This window comes from Bos javanicus, chromosome X, assembly GCF_032452875.1.
Source record: "Bos javanicus breed banteng chromosome X, ARS-OSU_banteng_1.0, whole genome shotgun sequence".
Taxonomy (NCBI): Eukaryota; Metazoa; Chordata; class Mammalia; order Artiodactyla; family Bovidae; genus Bos; species Bos javanicus.
The window spans coordinates 63,344,623-63,358,074 of record NC_083897.1 but is presented as its reverse complement, the minus strand read 5'-3'; the positions used below and the strand labels follow the sequence as shown (position 1 = coordinate 63,358,074).

Genomic DNA, 13,452 nt, shown 5'->3' with positions numbered 1-13,452 from the left:
CCTCTTCTCTCATACCTGCCCCTGTTCCATCCCATTGGTACTCACACACTATAAGCAGACGGGTCCAGTTTGGCTGATTAGGTTTAACAGTAGATACTGCTCCCTAAACTCTTTATTTGTGGTGGCCCTGGCCCCATCTTTGATGTAGTAAATGAAGGGTGAACCCAGATCTTCTACAGACTCTCTTTCCTAGAGGATAGTGAATTTTTTTTTTTTTTTTTTGAGGGGGAAGATGGGTGGCAGGGAAGTGCAGCAGAACAGAGTCTGGGTTGTTGTTTTGTTCTCCATTATGGGGAAAGATGCCTCAACCAAGTGCAATTGGGACAGCTTGAGTGCTGGGAGAAGTGAAACCTGACCCGATGCTGCAGTGGGTTAGAGGCACAGGTGGGTTAGAAGAGGACAAATGAGGGGAATAAGGTAGATGTCAGCTTGTGCTGGAAAAAATAAGAAGGCCTGAGGCTCATGAGGGGAATAAGTAGATAGAATCAACCTGGAAACCCACTACCATCCTCTCTCTCCCCTCACCTCCCACCACAGACCAAACGGATGGATATGCCCTTCTGACTCCTTTTCCTGTTGACAGATGTACAACTTGCCCTTTTATTGGGGGCAGTATCTACAAACGGTATAGGGAAAGGATTGGTACAATGTCTTGAAATAGTACTTTGAACAACTTGAGTAAAGGGACTGCCTTCCATGAGGATGCGGAATAAAAGGAACCCTTATACACTGCCAGTAGGAAGGTAAATTGATGTAGCCACTATGGAAAAGAGTATGGAGGTTTCCCAAAAAACTAAAAATAGAACTATCATATGACTCAGCAGTTCCACTGCTGGATGTACATCTGAAAACAAACAAACAAACAAACAAACACTAATTCAAGAAGATGCATGCACCCCAGTGTTCATAGCAGCATTGTGTACGATAGCCAAGATATGGAAGCAACCTAAGTGTCCATCAACAGATGAATGAATAAAGAAGATGTGGTGTGTGTGTATATATATATATATACACACACACACACACAATGGAATACTGCTCAGGCATAAAGAGAATGAAATTCTGCCATTTGCAACAACATGGATGGACCTGGAGGGTATTATGATAAGTGAAATAAGTCAGAAAAAAAATACTGTATGATATTACTTATATGAAGAGTCTAAAAAATACATCAAACTAGTGAATATAACAAAAAAGAAGCAGACTCAGAGATACAGAGAACAAACTAGTGATACCCAGTGGGGAGAGGGAAGGAGGGAGGAGCAACATAAGGGGAGGGGAATAAGAGGCACAAACTATTAGGTATAAAATAGGCTACAAGAATATATTACACAACGCCAGCTTCCCTGGTAGCTCACCTGGTAAATAATCCACCTGCAATGCAGGAGACCCTTGGGTTCAATTCCTGGGTTGGGAAGATCCACTGGAGAAGGGTTAGGCTACCCACTCTAGTATTCTTGGGCTTCCCTGATGGCTCAGATGGTTAATAATCCACCTTCAATGTGGGAGATCTGGGTTCGATCCCTGGGTTGGGAAGATTCCCTGGAGGAGGGAATGTCTACCCACTCCGGTATTCTGGCCTGGAGAATTCCATGGACTGTATAGTCCAGGGGGTCGCAAAGAATCAGACACGACTGAGCAACTTTCACTGCATGAGTAATATAGCCCAAATTTTATTTAACTATAAATAGAGTACAACCTTTAAAAATAGGGACTCACTATATTGTACACCTATAACTTCTACAATATTGTACGTCAAATATACTTCCATAAAAACATAAACAAAGGGGACTGCCTTCCAGGTGTGGCATTCTATGGGGGCACTAGAAAACCTTGTACTCTGAAGACAGCCCAGAACAGACCAGCACCAAGCCTGCTCTTTCAAATAGAAATGTTTATTTTCTCTACCAAGCACTTGAATTTCATGCAAAAGCTTTATTGGGCTCAGGCCTTGCAGATCTTGTCTCTAAATGCCATTCACCAGTTTTCACCTTCTGTGCTGCTATCTTGGTACCATCTGCAAGGAAAAAAACACTCTCAAGTCTGCTCTTTTCTGTGGTGTAAGCTTCATTTGTTTGCAGGCAGTCCCGCCTCAGGCATCATGCTGGAGCTGGGGCAGGTGCAGTCAGAGTTGTTTGGTAACCCCACCTTTCCCTGAGTCTCCCATGGGGTGGGGGTGGTGCTAATATTTCTCCCCCTAAAGTAGCCTGAGCTTTGTTAAGGAGGATAGTGAAAAGCTGAGAAGGAATGCAGAATGGTTGCAGGAGTCAGATTTAACTTGAAAATTACTTAATAGGCAATGGGGTTTACTTGTCTTATACAAATCATATGCAAATATCTCTGTGGTTGTGATATGTACAGTGAAGCTCTACTGGTTCCAGAGAGACTCTGGAGTCAGATTTCTTATTTTCTTCCCAATTCGGGCTGATTCAGGGCGGGATCCTTTCTCTTTGAGGTTGTGTGTGTGTTTACCTTTTACAAGATTTGCTGGAGTGTCATAAAACACAATTCTAATCATGAATTTCTGTTAAAAAATCTGTTACGGTGTCCCACTAACTATGGGATAAAGTCCAAATGCCTGGCATTAAAGCCCTTTTATGATCTGACTCCAATCTATCTTTGCAGCCAGATCTTACCAGCTTCTCCCTGTGTACCCCACAGTGTCCAGCCAAATGAGACTACTGGTCATTCTGGGAATGCATTCGCTCACTTAGAATAGAATACCCTTCCCCTCACCTCTGATCGTTGAAATTTAACCCAGCTTTCAGGATCTGACTGTAAATGCCACCTCCTCCCTGAAATTCTCCTCTCCCTTCACCCCCAAACAGGAACAACCTCTTTCTCCCCTACAATTTATAACACTACTCCAGCTTTTCTTAATAACATATCTTTCCCGGTATTCTTTTACTTGATTAGATTGAAAGCTTCTTGAGGGCAGTTGTAATGTCCTTATTCATATTTACACACCCCACAGTGCTTTAAAGAGTTCCTCTAATATTTGGCCCCTGGTAAATGTTTGTTAAATTGAACTGAACTAACTAATGAGGCTGAGTCTTAGGGTTTTTAGTTTTGATCTCTGCCTCTGCCTTCTAGTAAAAGGCCATCTCAGTCTTCTCTTTCCTAAAATGGGGGAGAGGTACTCTTGTGTAGGCCAATATCAGCCCAGATCAAAATAAACATATAAAAACCCTTTAAATGCTTTGCAGTAACTATATACATTATTATTATTTTCTAAATTAAGAAAGGAAAGGAAAATCATTTGTAACTATACTTATGAAATTTATCCTCTCCTACAACCTTCTCTGAAGACAGATAAACATATTTGTTTTTAACCTAAGGAAATCTTGGGGACTGGTAAGTTAATTACTGAGCTTGAGGTTGAACTTAGAAATTTATCCTGAAAACTTTTCTTTTTTTTTTATTTTATTTTTAAACTTTACAATATTTTATTAGTTTTGCCAAATATCGAAATGAATCCGCCACAGGTATACCTGTGTTCCCCATCCTGAACCCTCCTCCCTCCTCCCTCTGACTGTGTTATGATTGCCTCCTGGCTATCCATGAATCCCTGGGAGAAGTTATCATTAAGGATTTGCATATATGTTTTCAGATCTTCTTCCCCCATCCACTTCCTACCATCATCACTGTCTTTCATTTTTGTTGTTGTTCAGGTGGAGACAGAAATCCAGCGAGTCTCAGAGGCATATGAGAACCTTGTCAAGTCATCCTCCAAAAGAGAGGCCCTGGAGAAAGCAATGAGAAACAAGCTTGAGGGCGAGATTCGGAGAATGCATGACTTCAACAGGGATCTGAGAGGTGAGAGAATCACTGAAAGGCATCAGTCAAGACATTAAAGGGAATGAGGTCCTACTGTAAACAACAAGGTCCTACTGTAAACAACAAGGTCCTACTGTATAGCACAGAGAACTATATTCAATATTCTATGATAGAAAGGGAGGTCAGAGCCTACCAGTACCTCTAGCAGTCAATAAAAAAAAAAAAATCCCTTTGATAAACTTCAGTGAAAAGAATATAAAAAAGAATGTGTATATAGATATATCTCAGAATCACTTTGCTGTATAGCAGAAATTAACACAATTAAATCAACTATACTTCAATTTTAAAAAAGGGTGGTAAAGGGAAGGGCTAAGCTAAGGAACACATGGTAAGGCTTCTAGGTCTTGTCCAGCGCACTGGGATAGTCAGCAAATTGCAGAGCATAGACGGGCTAGGTTTTTGTGACTATAGTCATGTCTATTCCTAAGCTTTCTTAATCAAAGGGGGATGAACTGATGTGTAAATCAGACGGTATTCCTCTCAGGTCTCTTGGACTCAGTTGGCCTGCCCCCATAGTCTGTGCTACTTGTCTTCCTTTCCAGCTTTAAAGATTTTATAAACATTTAAATTTAAACATTTTATAGTAACTCTGGTGCTCTTTTTTCCCAGTGAATGAAAAATATCATATATTCAGGGGCAGATTTCTTGGATGGAATCTAGGAATTTGGACTTAGGTTTTGTCAGTGAGGAGTGAAAGTGTTAAAGTACTTGCCTCCTACTTTCCCTTCGTGGTCTAGTGTTGTTTTGGGATCCACGTTTGCAAACCTTTGTCTGTGTCACCCCTTCTTGTGTAATAAGAAGAGACAGGCTTGTTTTGCTCAAGATCAGTATTTAGAGGGCAAATAGCTTGTGCTTGGAAGTTTGTCCTCAGGGCCCTGTTGATTGTCTCCAAATTCCACAGAGCGTCTGGAGACGGCCAACAAGCAGCTTGCAGAGAAGGAATATGAGGGGTCAGAAGATACCAGAAAAACCATCTCTCAGCTCTTTGCAAAAAGTAAGTCTGAAAGCTTCAGCAGCAGGTATTCATGTACGAGTGGGAGTGAGGTGTATGAAAAGGTTATGCAGTTCTATATAGCCCCCTAAAACAGCCAGGGAAGAGTGAATGTCATCTAAGGATTCTTTTTCCTGTTCAAGCATCAAGTTGGGAGATTGTGTTTTTTTCCTTCTGGCCACGAAGGCTGCTTGCCACAACATCAAGTCACATCAACATAACTCCTTCTGTATTAAAACAGAGAAGCCCCTTGGAATTCTGGCTTTTTGTCATAGCTAGCTGAAAAGGACCTCGGTAAACTTGGGATCCCTTCATATTGAAGGCACTTATCATTGAAGGCTGCATCTGCTGGTTCTGGAAGACATGAGATTACCACGTAGGACTGAGACTAGTGCTTAGAATACCTAACCTGTACCTGGGGCTCCAGTCAACACCCTTTTTATATCATATGATTCCATATTGGAGGATTGCAAGGGGAACTAGAGGGAGACCACGGCTAAGGCCTCAACTAGTGACTCTAGTGTGGAGTTGGAGGTTGTGCGGGAGGGCAGAGCTATGTCTTCCTCCTAATAGTGTTTCCTTTGTCTGGAAATACTCCTAGGACCAGGACAATGAATTAATCTTTTTCTTTATCGGGTCCCTAATGGACTCCACCCAGCTAGACAATGCTTCATTCTTTCCAACTGCCGCAGTAAAAGCAGCAGTAAAAAACTACACAGTGGATTGAGTCCATAGGGAGAGACAAGTCCGGAGGAAATAGATTATCTCCTCTGACTTCTGCAGATGCCCAAGGCCTGGTGGCTGCTACCCTCGGCCTCCACCAGTGTGGTTCTCAGCTGGAGAAGTACTTCGTGGGGATCCGTCAGGCCGCATCTTTGTTGGGCCTCCACGTGACCCTTTCAAGTCATTCCATGCAGCTTCCAGTCAGCTTTTACAAGTTTGTTTGATCTTCACTTACAATATCCCCCTCCCTTCCTGGGTTGCTCTCTTGTGCTTTGGCTTCAGAGCTGGGGCTTTTTTTTTTCCTTCCTCATTTCCCTGAGCTTCCTGTTCTTTTGTCAGTTTGCCTTAGAGGAAGGAATGTTGCTTTTCTGGTGTCATCAGTGCTTAGTGTAAGTTGTTGTGAAGTTGCTTTTGTGGTGTCCTTTGGAAGCTACTTTGCTGGTGGAGATGGTGGTGGCTTCCCAGTTTAAAACACAGAGAATGTATGGGTTCTTGGCCCTGCATCTCTGACTTCACACTTCTCCCTGTGTGGAGATGGTATTTCAGGTGTCCTGAGAGTTCTGCTGCTGGTTTCTCATGTGGTCATTTAGTAGATCAAACTGTATTAGCAGCAGGGTCCAAGACTGTCAAATGGTCCTGGAAGGAGCCTAATAGGTAGGGAAGAGGGCATGACTTGTGTGCCTCTGTCATTTCTTTTGCCTTTGGGCATCCGCAGGGTGCTACATGGTTGAAAGTGTGGCAGGAGCCAAGAAAACACTCTTGAAAAGCCCCCCTAGACAGGCCAGACCAACCTAATCCTAGGAGAAGGCAGTCCGGTACAGTACAAAGAGCTCAGAACAACTTGGCCTTAAGGGTGTGGGACATGGTACAAATTACTCAAGCTCTCAGAGATTCTGTTTTCTCATATGCACAATGGAGAAGAGAATAATACAACACCTGCTGTGTATGGTTGTTCTGAGGATTAAGTTAGTACAATACTTGGTATGCAATAAGTATTCAACAAATATTTATTTCTTCCCAAGGTACATCTGAATAGGTATGTAAAGTCAAGATGGGAAGGAAGGTAGGTTGCCCAGTTAAAGTCTCTCCTACAGGGACTTTCCTGGCAGTCCAGTGGTTAAGACTCTGAGCTTCCAAGGCAGGGGACGCAGGTTTGATCCCTGGTCAGGGAACTAAGAGCCCACATGCCATGCCTGTGGTGTAGCCAAATAAAGTCTCTCCTAAAGACTTAAATATCCATGTCTTGAGAGGAAGGGCACTCTTCCTGCCACTGAGAATCAAAACTGCTCATTTGAGTTTTTGTGTGAGGTCTGTCAGAGTTAAAAGCGGAGGGACATAGAAAGGCATGGGACATAACTCCGTGTGTCATGGTCATGTGTACCTACAGTGTGATCTCAGATTGACCTCAGTTTGAAAATTATGTTAGTGAATAAAGGGTGACATTGCCAGTTTTATGCATTTTTATGAAATACCATTTTTTTCTGATCGATTTAATATCAGTTTTTTAATTGATTTAATAGACTGTCTATTGAGGAAATGATGGGGAAAATTTGTGGAGGCTCAATGGCTCATTGGCCAATACAAGACTGTTTGAAAAAATAAAATGGAGGAGACAAGCCTACCTGTTCTTCTGATATATGTGTGTCTGTATGTGTTTTTGTGTTCACCTTTGTATAATATTTTTCACAATACTTTTGACATCTGTTTCCTCATTGCTTCTGCACAAACCACCACCATTGTTAAGTGACTTCTAAATTGACACAGCAATTTAGTGGTAGAACCAGTGGTAAGAGTCCAGATCTCCGTGTCCTGCTTCTTGTCGCTGGGTGTTAGAACACTAAAATGTCCAGGAATGGGTGTGACTATCAGTTTTGCTCAGGTAAGGTTTTGAGCCAGCTCTGGAATGGCAGTATTAATATTTCATGTCCTGATAGATAAAGAGAGCCAGCGTGAGAAGGAGAAACTGGAAGCGGAACTGGCCACTGCCCGTTCTACCAATGAGGACCAAAGGCGACACATCGAAATCCGAGACCAGGCCCTGAGCAATGCCCAAGCCAAGGTGGTAAAGCTGGAAGAAGAGGTATGTGTAGTTTCCTCAGGTGGCATGTGAGCCTGAGGGTAGAAGAGCTAGAAACTGATGGCACTGGGTTGGGGGGGTCTTCCATTTTGGCAAACTGGCAGCTGCATCATCCCCTGACAGGAAGGTGCTGTCTGCTACTTCTAGTTACAACTGATGTGACTGGACTTGGAGTTTTTGTCTCTTCTCTTCAAGTTCCTTCCTTTTGCTTCAGAATTGAAAGTTACCAAGGTCAAGGAGTGATTTTCATTTGCTCATTTATATAATAAGCTAACTACCCTCCCTCTCCAAATTCTATGTATTGATAGCTAATCTTGCCTTAAATTAAGCTAATGACAGATTTTGTGTATATATTTGTATCTATAGATATAGATAGATATACATATATATCTATATGTGTGTGTATATGTTTACATATTTGTATTTTGTGTATATATACATACACATATATGTGTATGTGTGTGTATATATACACAAAATACATACACAAATATATGTATGTATATATATATATCTCACTGATTGTCTATTCTGAAATTGGAATTAGTAGGAAAAAAATAGCCTCCGTTATAAGAAGTTGGGATCTTTACAAACTTGAGATTAAAAAAGAAAGTGTTCAGTTACAAAGCCTTACCCATTCTGGCTATTATAGGTGAGATGCCTCTCCTACTTTCATTCATTGACTGCTTCCTCTCCCTCAGTAAGAATGTTCTAGTTCTTAAAGATCTTCTGACTTATAAATACCCTTTGAATTCTTTTATGGGTATTAACATGCTTGTTCGAGCTGCATTGTGGGCTCGTAACTTTTCTAATAGATGGTGCCATCTAACCTATGATGTCCTTTAACCTGAATTGTTTAATCGTTAAACTTCAAGTTGCATCAAGTCAGGCTAATATTCTGCTTCATCAGTTGTCTAGATCAGAAATACTGCCAAGTTTCTTTATTGAAAATGAAGGATACTTGTACGTGCCTGGTGTCCAGGTCTTAGGAGCTTAGCACTCCCTCTAGCTAGCCCTTCACCACACTCATATATTCCCTTCCATTCCCTTTTTGCAAGGAGATCACAGAGTAAATTACAGGACAGGGTTAAGACTGTGTTCTTTTAGAGAAGGGAAAACTGAGAGACCCACTGAGAAGTAGCTTGCTGGTAGTCACATGGCAACTCTTAACAGAGCCAGGAATAAAACTGGAATCTCATGACTCTTCATTCCCTAGACCCTGCTGCCTGTCTCCCCATCTGAATCATCCCTTGGTTTCGCTCCCAAAAAGAAAATGTGGGCGCTTGTTCAGATTTAGTAAACCTCTGCATCTTTTAATTAAAAAAAATAATTGCTTTACTCATTGGGCCACTCTTTTTCAACAGACTATGGGAAGCTTGTCCAGACTGCTTTGAGATTAGGGTATATATACAGCCCACTGCCTCTCCAGGAAGGATGCCCATCTAGTTGGAGATAAACTTGTGATAAAGACTCTGCAGCCATCTTGGTTTTCAGTGTCTGAGGGCTCAGTGGTAACTGGCTTTTAATCATGGAAATAACATACATGTATGGAGACGATGTTAATCTGTAGTTCCCACTGGGAAGCCCTCACTGAAACAGTTGCCTGAAATATATTTCTGGCTTCAGACTTCTGAGGCTTTTCTGGGCATTTGTTCCAGAGATTTTTTGTCATTTTCCAGGGCCCCACTCCAAAATATGTGGATTTACAATTTAAAGAAGAAGCTCTGAATATTGGGCTAGAATTGAATGATGGCATCTAGTAGTCAGAGATATCTCACATAAGCTCATCAATTATAGTTAATTTTTTAGTCTTCATCCAACTGGTTGTCTCACACACAGTCTAGTTATTGGGAAATTCTGAGTTGCTGTGGCTAAAGGAGGCAGGACGTGTGACAGCAAGCATAACCTGGGAACCTTGTACCTGGCAGAATTGCAGAGGTAGAGGCCATGTAATGTCTTCCAGAATCTCAGGCTAGATCACCTCTAGCACATGTCAGGGCTTAAAACCACATCTCAGGGAAAAAAATCCATGGATTCCTGTTTACCTTTTCATTTAAGTACCCCATAAGGGCTAAGTTTGCTCCTGGGTGATGTTTGACGTATCTCCTCCACTGTATTCAAAGGAAAACATTCCTTTTCCTTATCTTCAAAGACAGGAATTGATAACTGAAGTTTTGCTTGTTTTTGCTGTGACTCAGCCCCCACGAGGTCTCATTTTTCCTGGGGTAAAAATTTTAAGTAGAACATTAGGGAGGTATTTAAGATGTAAGTAGCCTTGGAACTAATCTAGTAAGGGTTCTTGACTGTGATTTCTTCACAAAAATAGTGGACATTTCTAAATGAAGAAGAGTATTCCCAAACAGAAAATATATATCTATCTGTTGGAGGTGGCTGAAGTCAGGTCATGTTGTAAGGCAGAGGGATATGGCAGATGCCTGTCTATGGCTCATAGAAACAGATAATTTAGTCATGGCTTAAAAATGGCACCATGAATTTTCCTTAGAAGTTCTTTCAGAGAAAACCTCTCTAGTCTACTTTGTAAATGAGAATTAGGGAAATTTTCCCAAATTAAGCTTTTTTTTTTTTTTCCCTAGGGAATATTTTCTTAGCCTACTAAGTGCAAGTTCACTCAAGTTTACCTATTCAGCATTGCATCAAGATGGTCAGGTTGACACATATTATATATTGAATCATAATGTTGTACACCTGAAATGCATGTAATGTTACAAATCAATTATATCTCAATGATATCACCTGCTTTACAGATGTGAAAATAGAAGTGTAGATAAGTGAAGTGACAGGAAGCCCTGTGAGCCCACTGACAGATGGCTCAGTGGTAAAGAACCCGCCTGCCAGTACCGGAGACATGGGTTTGATCCATGTTCCAGGAAGACCCCGTGGAGAAGGAAATGGCAACCCACTCCAGTATTCTTGCCTGGAGAACCCCAAGGCGAGAGGAGCCTGGCAGGGTCGCAAAGAATCGGACATGACTTATCACCTCAACAACAACAAATAAAAATAAAGATGGTTAGGGAACAATGATGACTACTTTGATGGTCTGAAGACCCTTGCATCTATTTATGTCTTTCTCTTTTACAACATCCTCATTTAGGTATTTTCCCTGAAATCCTTTCCATCTTTCTAATCCTATTAAGTCTCTTGCCCATGACACTCAGCATTCACTGTGCTCTAAGCTCTATACAGAAAGGGTGCCTTGGCCTTACAGGGAACTTTCTTGTGCAATCACAGTCTCCTTCCTCTTCCAAGTTCAGCACAGATTTTCTCACGAACCCTGCTCTGCTGACATCGAGGGATATGGTATCTTGCTAGGAAGGGGATATCATTCTAAAGAGCAGACCTGTTTTTTGGTGATTGACTATAATCCTGCTTGCTTACGCAGCATGCAGCTGGCTGAGGTAAATGGGGTCTTTCCATCCCTGCCCTTATCTTTCAGGACACATAGGTCCTATTGAAGTGGAGTCTTATTAAGCTCCAAGTCAAAAGAACTCTGTGTCCTACAGCAACCATGGTATTCTCACATTCAAAGAGACTTCCCTCTGCCCACCACTAATTTGACCTCACTGGAGAGTCGACAGATGCTTGGCATATCCACTCACAAGGCTCAAGGCAGCCCAGGCTTCTGGCTGGCTACTGTCTTATGATGATCCACAGCGGAGCTACTGCTTGGGTAATTGTTTCAGGGATGGTGGGGAAAAGGCCCTGGCAAGATCAAAGAGGGAAGATGCTGCGGGTGGGCTGCTTACTGAGCAGAATGCACAGGAAGGGATAGAGTAGAATGTGGGAGGGCTGGCAGAAAGAGCCAGTGAGCCTTGTTCTTTGGCTTTAGGCTAGATTGACAGCCACAGAGATTCAGGGGCAAAAAGGGCCCAAGTGTTAACCTTTTCTCAGCTGCAATGTCTGGTACAGATATTTAGACACTGCAGTGAAAACCCTTAGCGGTGGTGTATTTTCCAGAGTCCTTTTGCCACTCCTCTCAGTTCTCCAACACTAAATCCATATTGTTTCATTTCATTTCCACCACCATTCTTCGTGGCTCATATTTTCTCATTTCTCGATCCCCTGCCACTTATTTGACTTGTCTTTGACTTTAGAGAGACATAATTTTCGCTATCACACATATCCACAGGGCATCTTAATTGTCTCCTTCTTGCCCAATATTAGAGGAAGATGTCCTAGGGATAGACATTTATATGTCTCATCCAAAATAATCCTCAAACAATAGGATTTTGCTGTGATAGGTAAAATTCATACAGTGGTTATAATGGATTATAAATCTGAGGTGTGCATTGAGAGTATAGATAGGAATTCAGATAAAATATGTATATAGCAAGAAATCTTCTTGAGTGCTCTGCTGATGAATTGTTGACTCATTTGAAGGGTGTTTCATTTAAAGAGGACTTTTTTCCGTATTTATGGGCAGCATGTTTTCTTTAAAGTAGGTATAGCTGCACTCAATATGAGAAATTATGTCCCTGCTCCCAACATAGGTAAAGTTACTTCTCAGAGTTTGATATTCTGTTTTTCTCCTGATTTTGGCATTTGAAATTCCCAAACTAATAGCCTTGTGTATTTTTCTTTAGTCTCCTTAACAGAATGAACTCCATTCCCTTGGTAGCAAGTTTCTAGACGTGGTTTTATTTTTTACTCCGCAGTTCTTTTAATATCTACCAGTGGACCACAGCTTCTTGGCAATGGACACAGGCAACTTGCTAATACCAGGGTAATGTTACCAAATTGCTTCAGAGGGAACTCTTACTTGGAGCCATGTGCTCCTGTGTAAGACTAAATCAGATCAAATCACTGGAGGCTCATGGAGCAACATGCAACATATAACTTAGTTGTATGAAGGAGAGGAACAAAGAAAGTACATTTCAGTTGTGACATTTGTGGTACTGTGAGTGTTCGGAGTTCTGGGAGGTAGAAGGGAAGATGAAAATCAAGACATAACGAAGGATGACCTCTGTGACACTGGACTTAGTGCTGTATTATTATGTCTGAATGTTCTTTAGTCATTGGGTGTGTGTATATGTTGGTGTTCATCTAGCTCATAATAGTCTACCCCCTCTACTTATCCGTATTATATATTTTTTATTATTTATTAAGACTTTACTTTTTTTAGGGCAGTTTTATGTTCACAGAAAAATAGAAGGACAGGTACAGAGATTTCATCATATACTCACTGGTTACACACATGCACAGCCCGCGCCTCCCCCGCCCCATTATCAACATTCCCCACCAGAGTGGTACATTTGTCACAACTCATGAACCTACATTGACACATCATAATCACCCGAAGTACATAGTTTACATTAGGGTTCACTCTTGGTAGTATATATTCTGTGGGTTTGGTAAACATATGTAATTACACATATCCATCATTATGGTATCATATAGAATATTTTCACTGCCCTAAAAATCCTGTGTTCTGCCTGTTCACCCCTACCCCCATGTATTTTTTTAACCTTTTTTAAGTATTTCCAAATACTTAGTATATCCCCACTGTGAACCTTGAAAGTTTCAATAGATTAGGAAATTAAAGTGCAGACAGATTATATAGTTGGTAATACATCTAGAAGAAAACTCAGATCTCTTAACTCCAAAATATCCCATATTATGCCTTGTCTACCAGTGAATAAATGGAGAAGGTTGATGATGAAATCAGTTTCTTACAAATGACTGAGACAAATGGGTAGCTTTTGGGGCCCTAGATGTAATTTTGTAAAATTAGCCATCCTTGAAAAAATAAATTTGAAAGACATCTGCAGTTGTTGGAAGGAGGGAATAGATGCCATCACGTGGTATT

The 13,452-nt window shown here is 41.3% G+C and overlaps 1 protein-coding gene across 4 annotated transcripts in view; it reads left to right on the top strand.

Annotated features, from left to right (window-relative positions):
* AMOT (angiomotin) overlaps nucleotides 1-13,452 on the top strand; it is a 68,481-nt gene that overhangs the window by 27,169 nt on the left and 27,860 nt on the right. For all 4 annotated transcript variants that reach the window (XM_061409525.1, XM_061409526.1, XM_061409529.1 and 1 more), the window contains 3 exons: nucleotides 3,672-3,816; nucleotides 4,739-4,831; nucleotides 7,486-7,631. In XM_061409525.1, coding sequence (XP_061265509.1) covers nucleotides 3,672-3,816; nucleotides 4,739-4,831; nucleotides 7,486-7,631 — 384 coding nt within the window. The remainder of the gene's footprint in view (nucleotides 1-3,671; nucleotides 3,817-4,738; nucleotides 4,832-7,485; nucleotides 7,632-13,452) is intronic.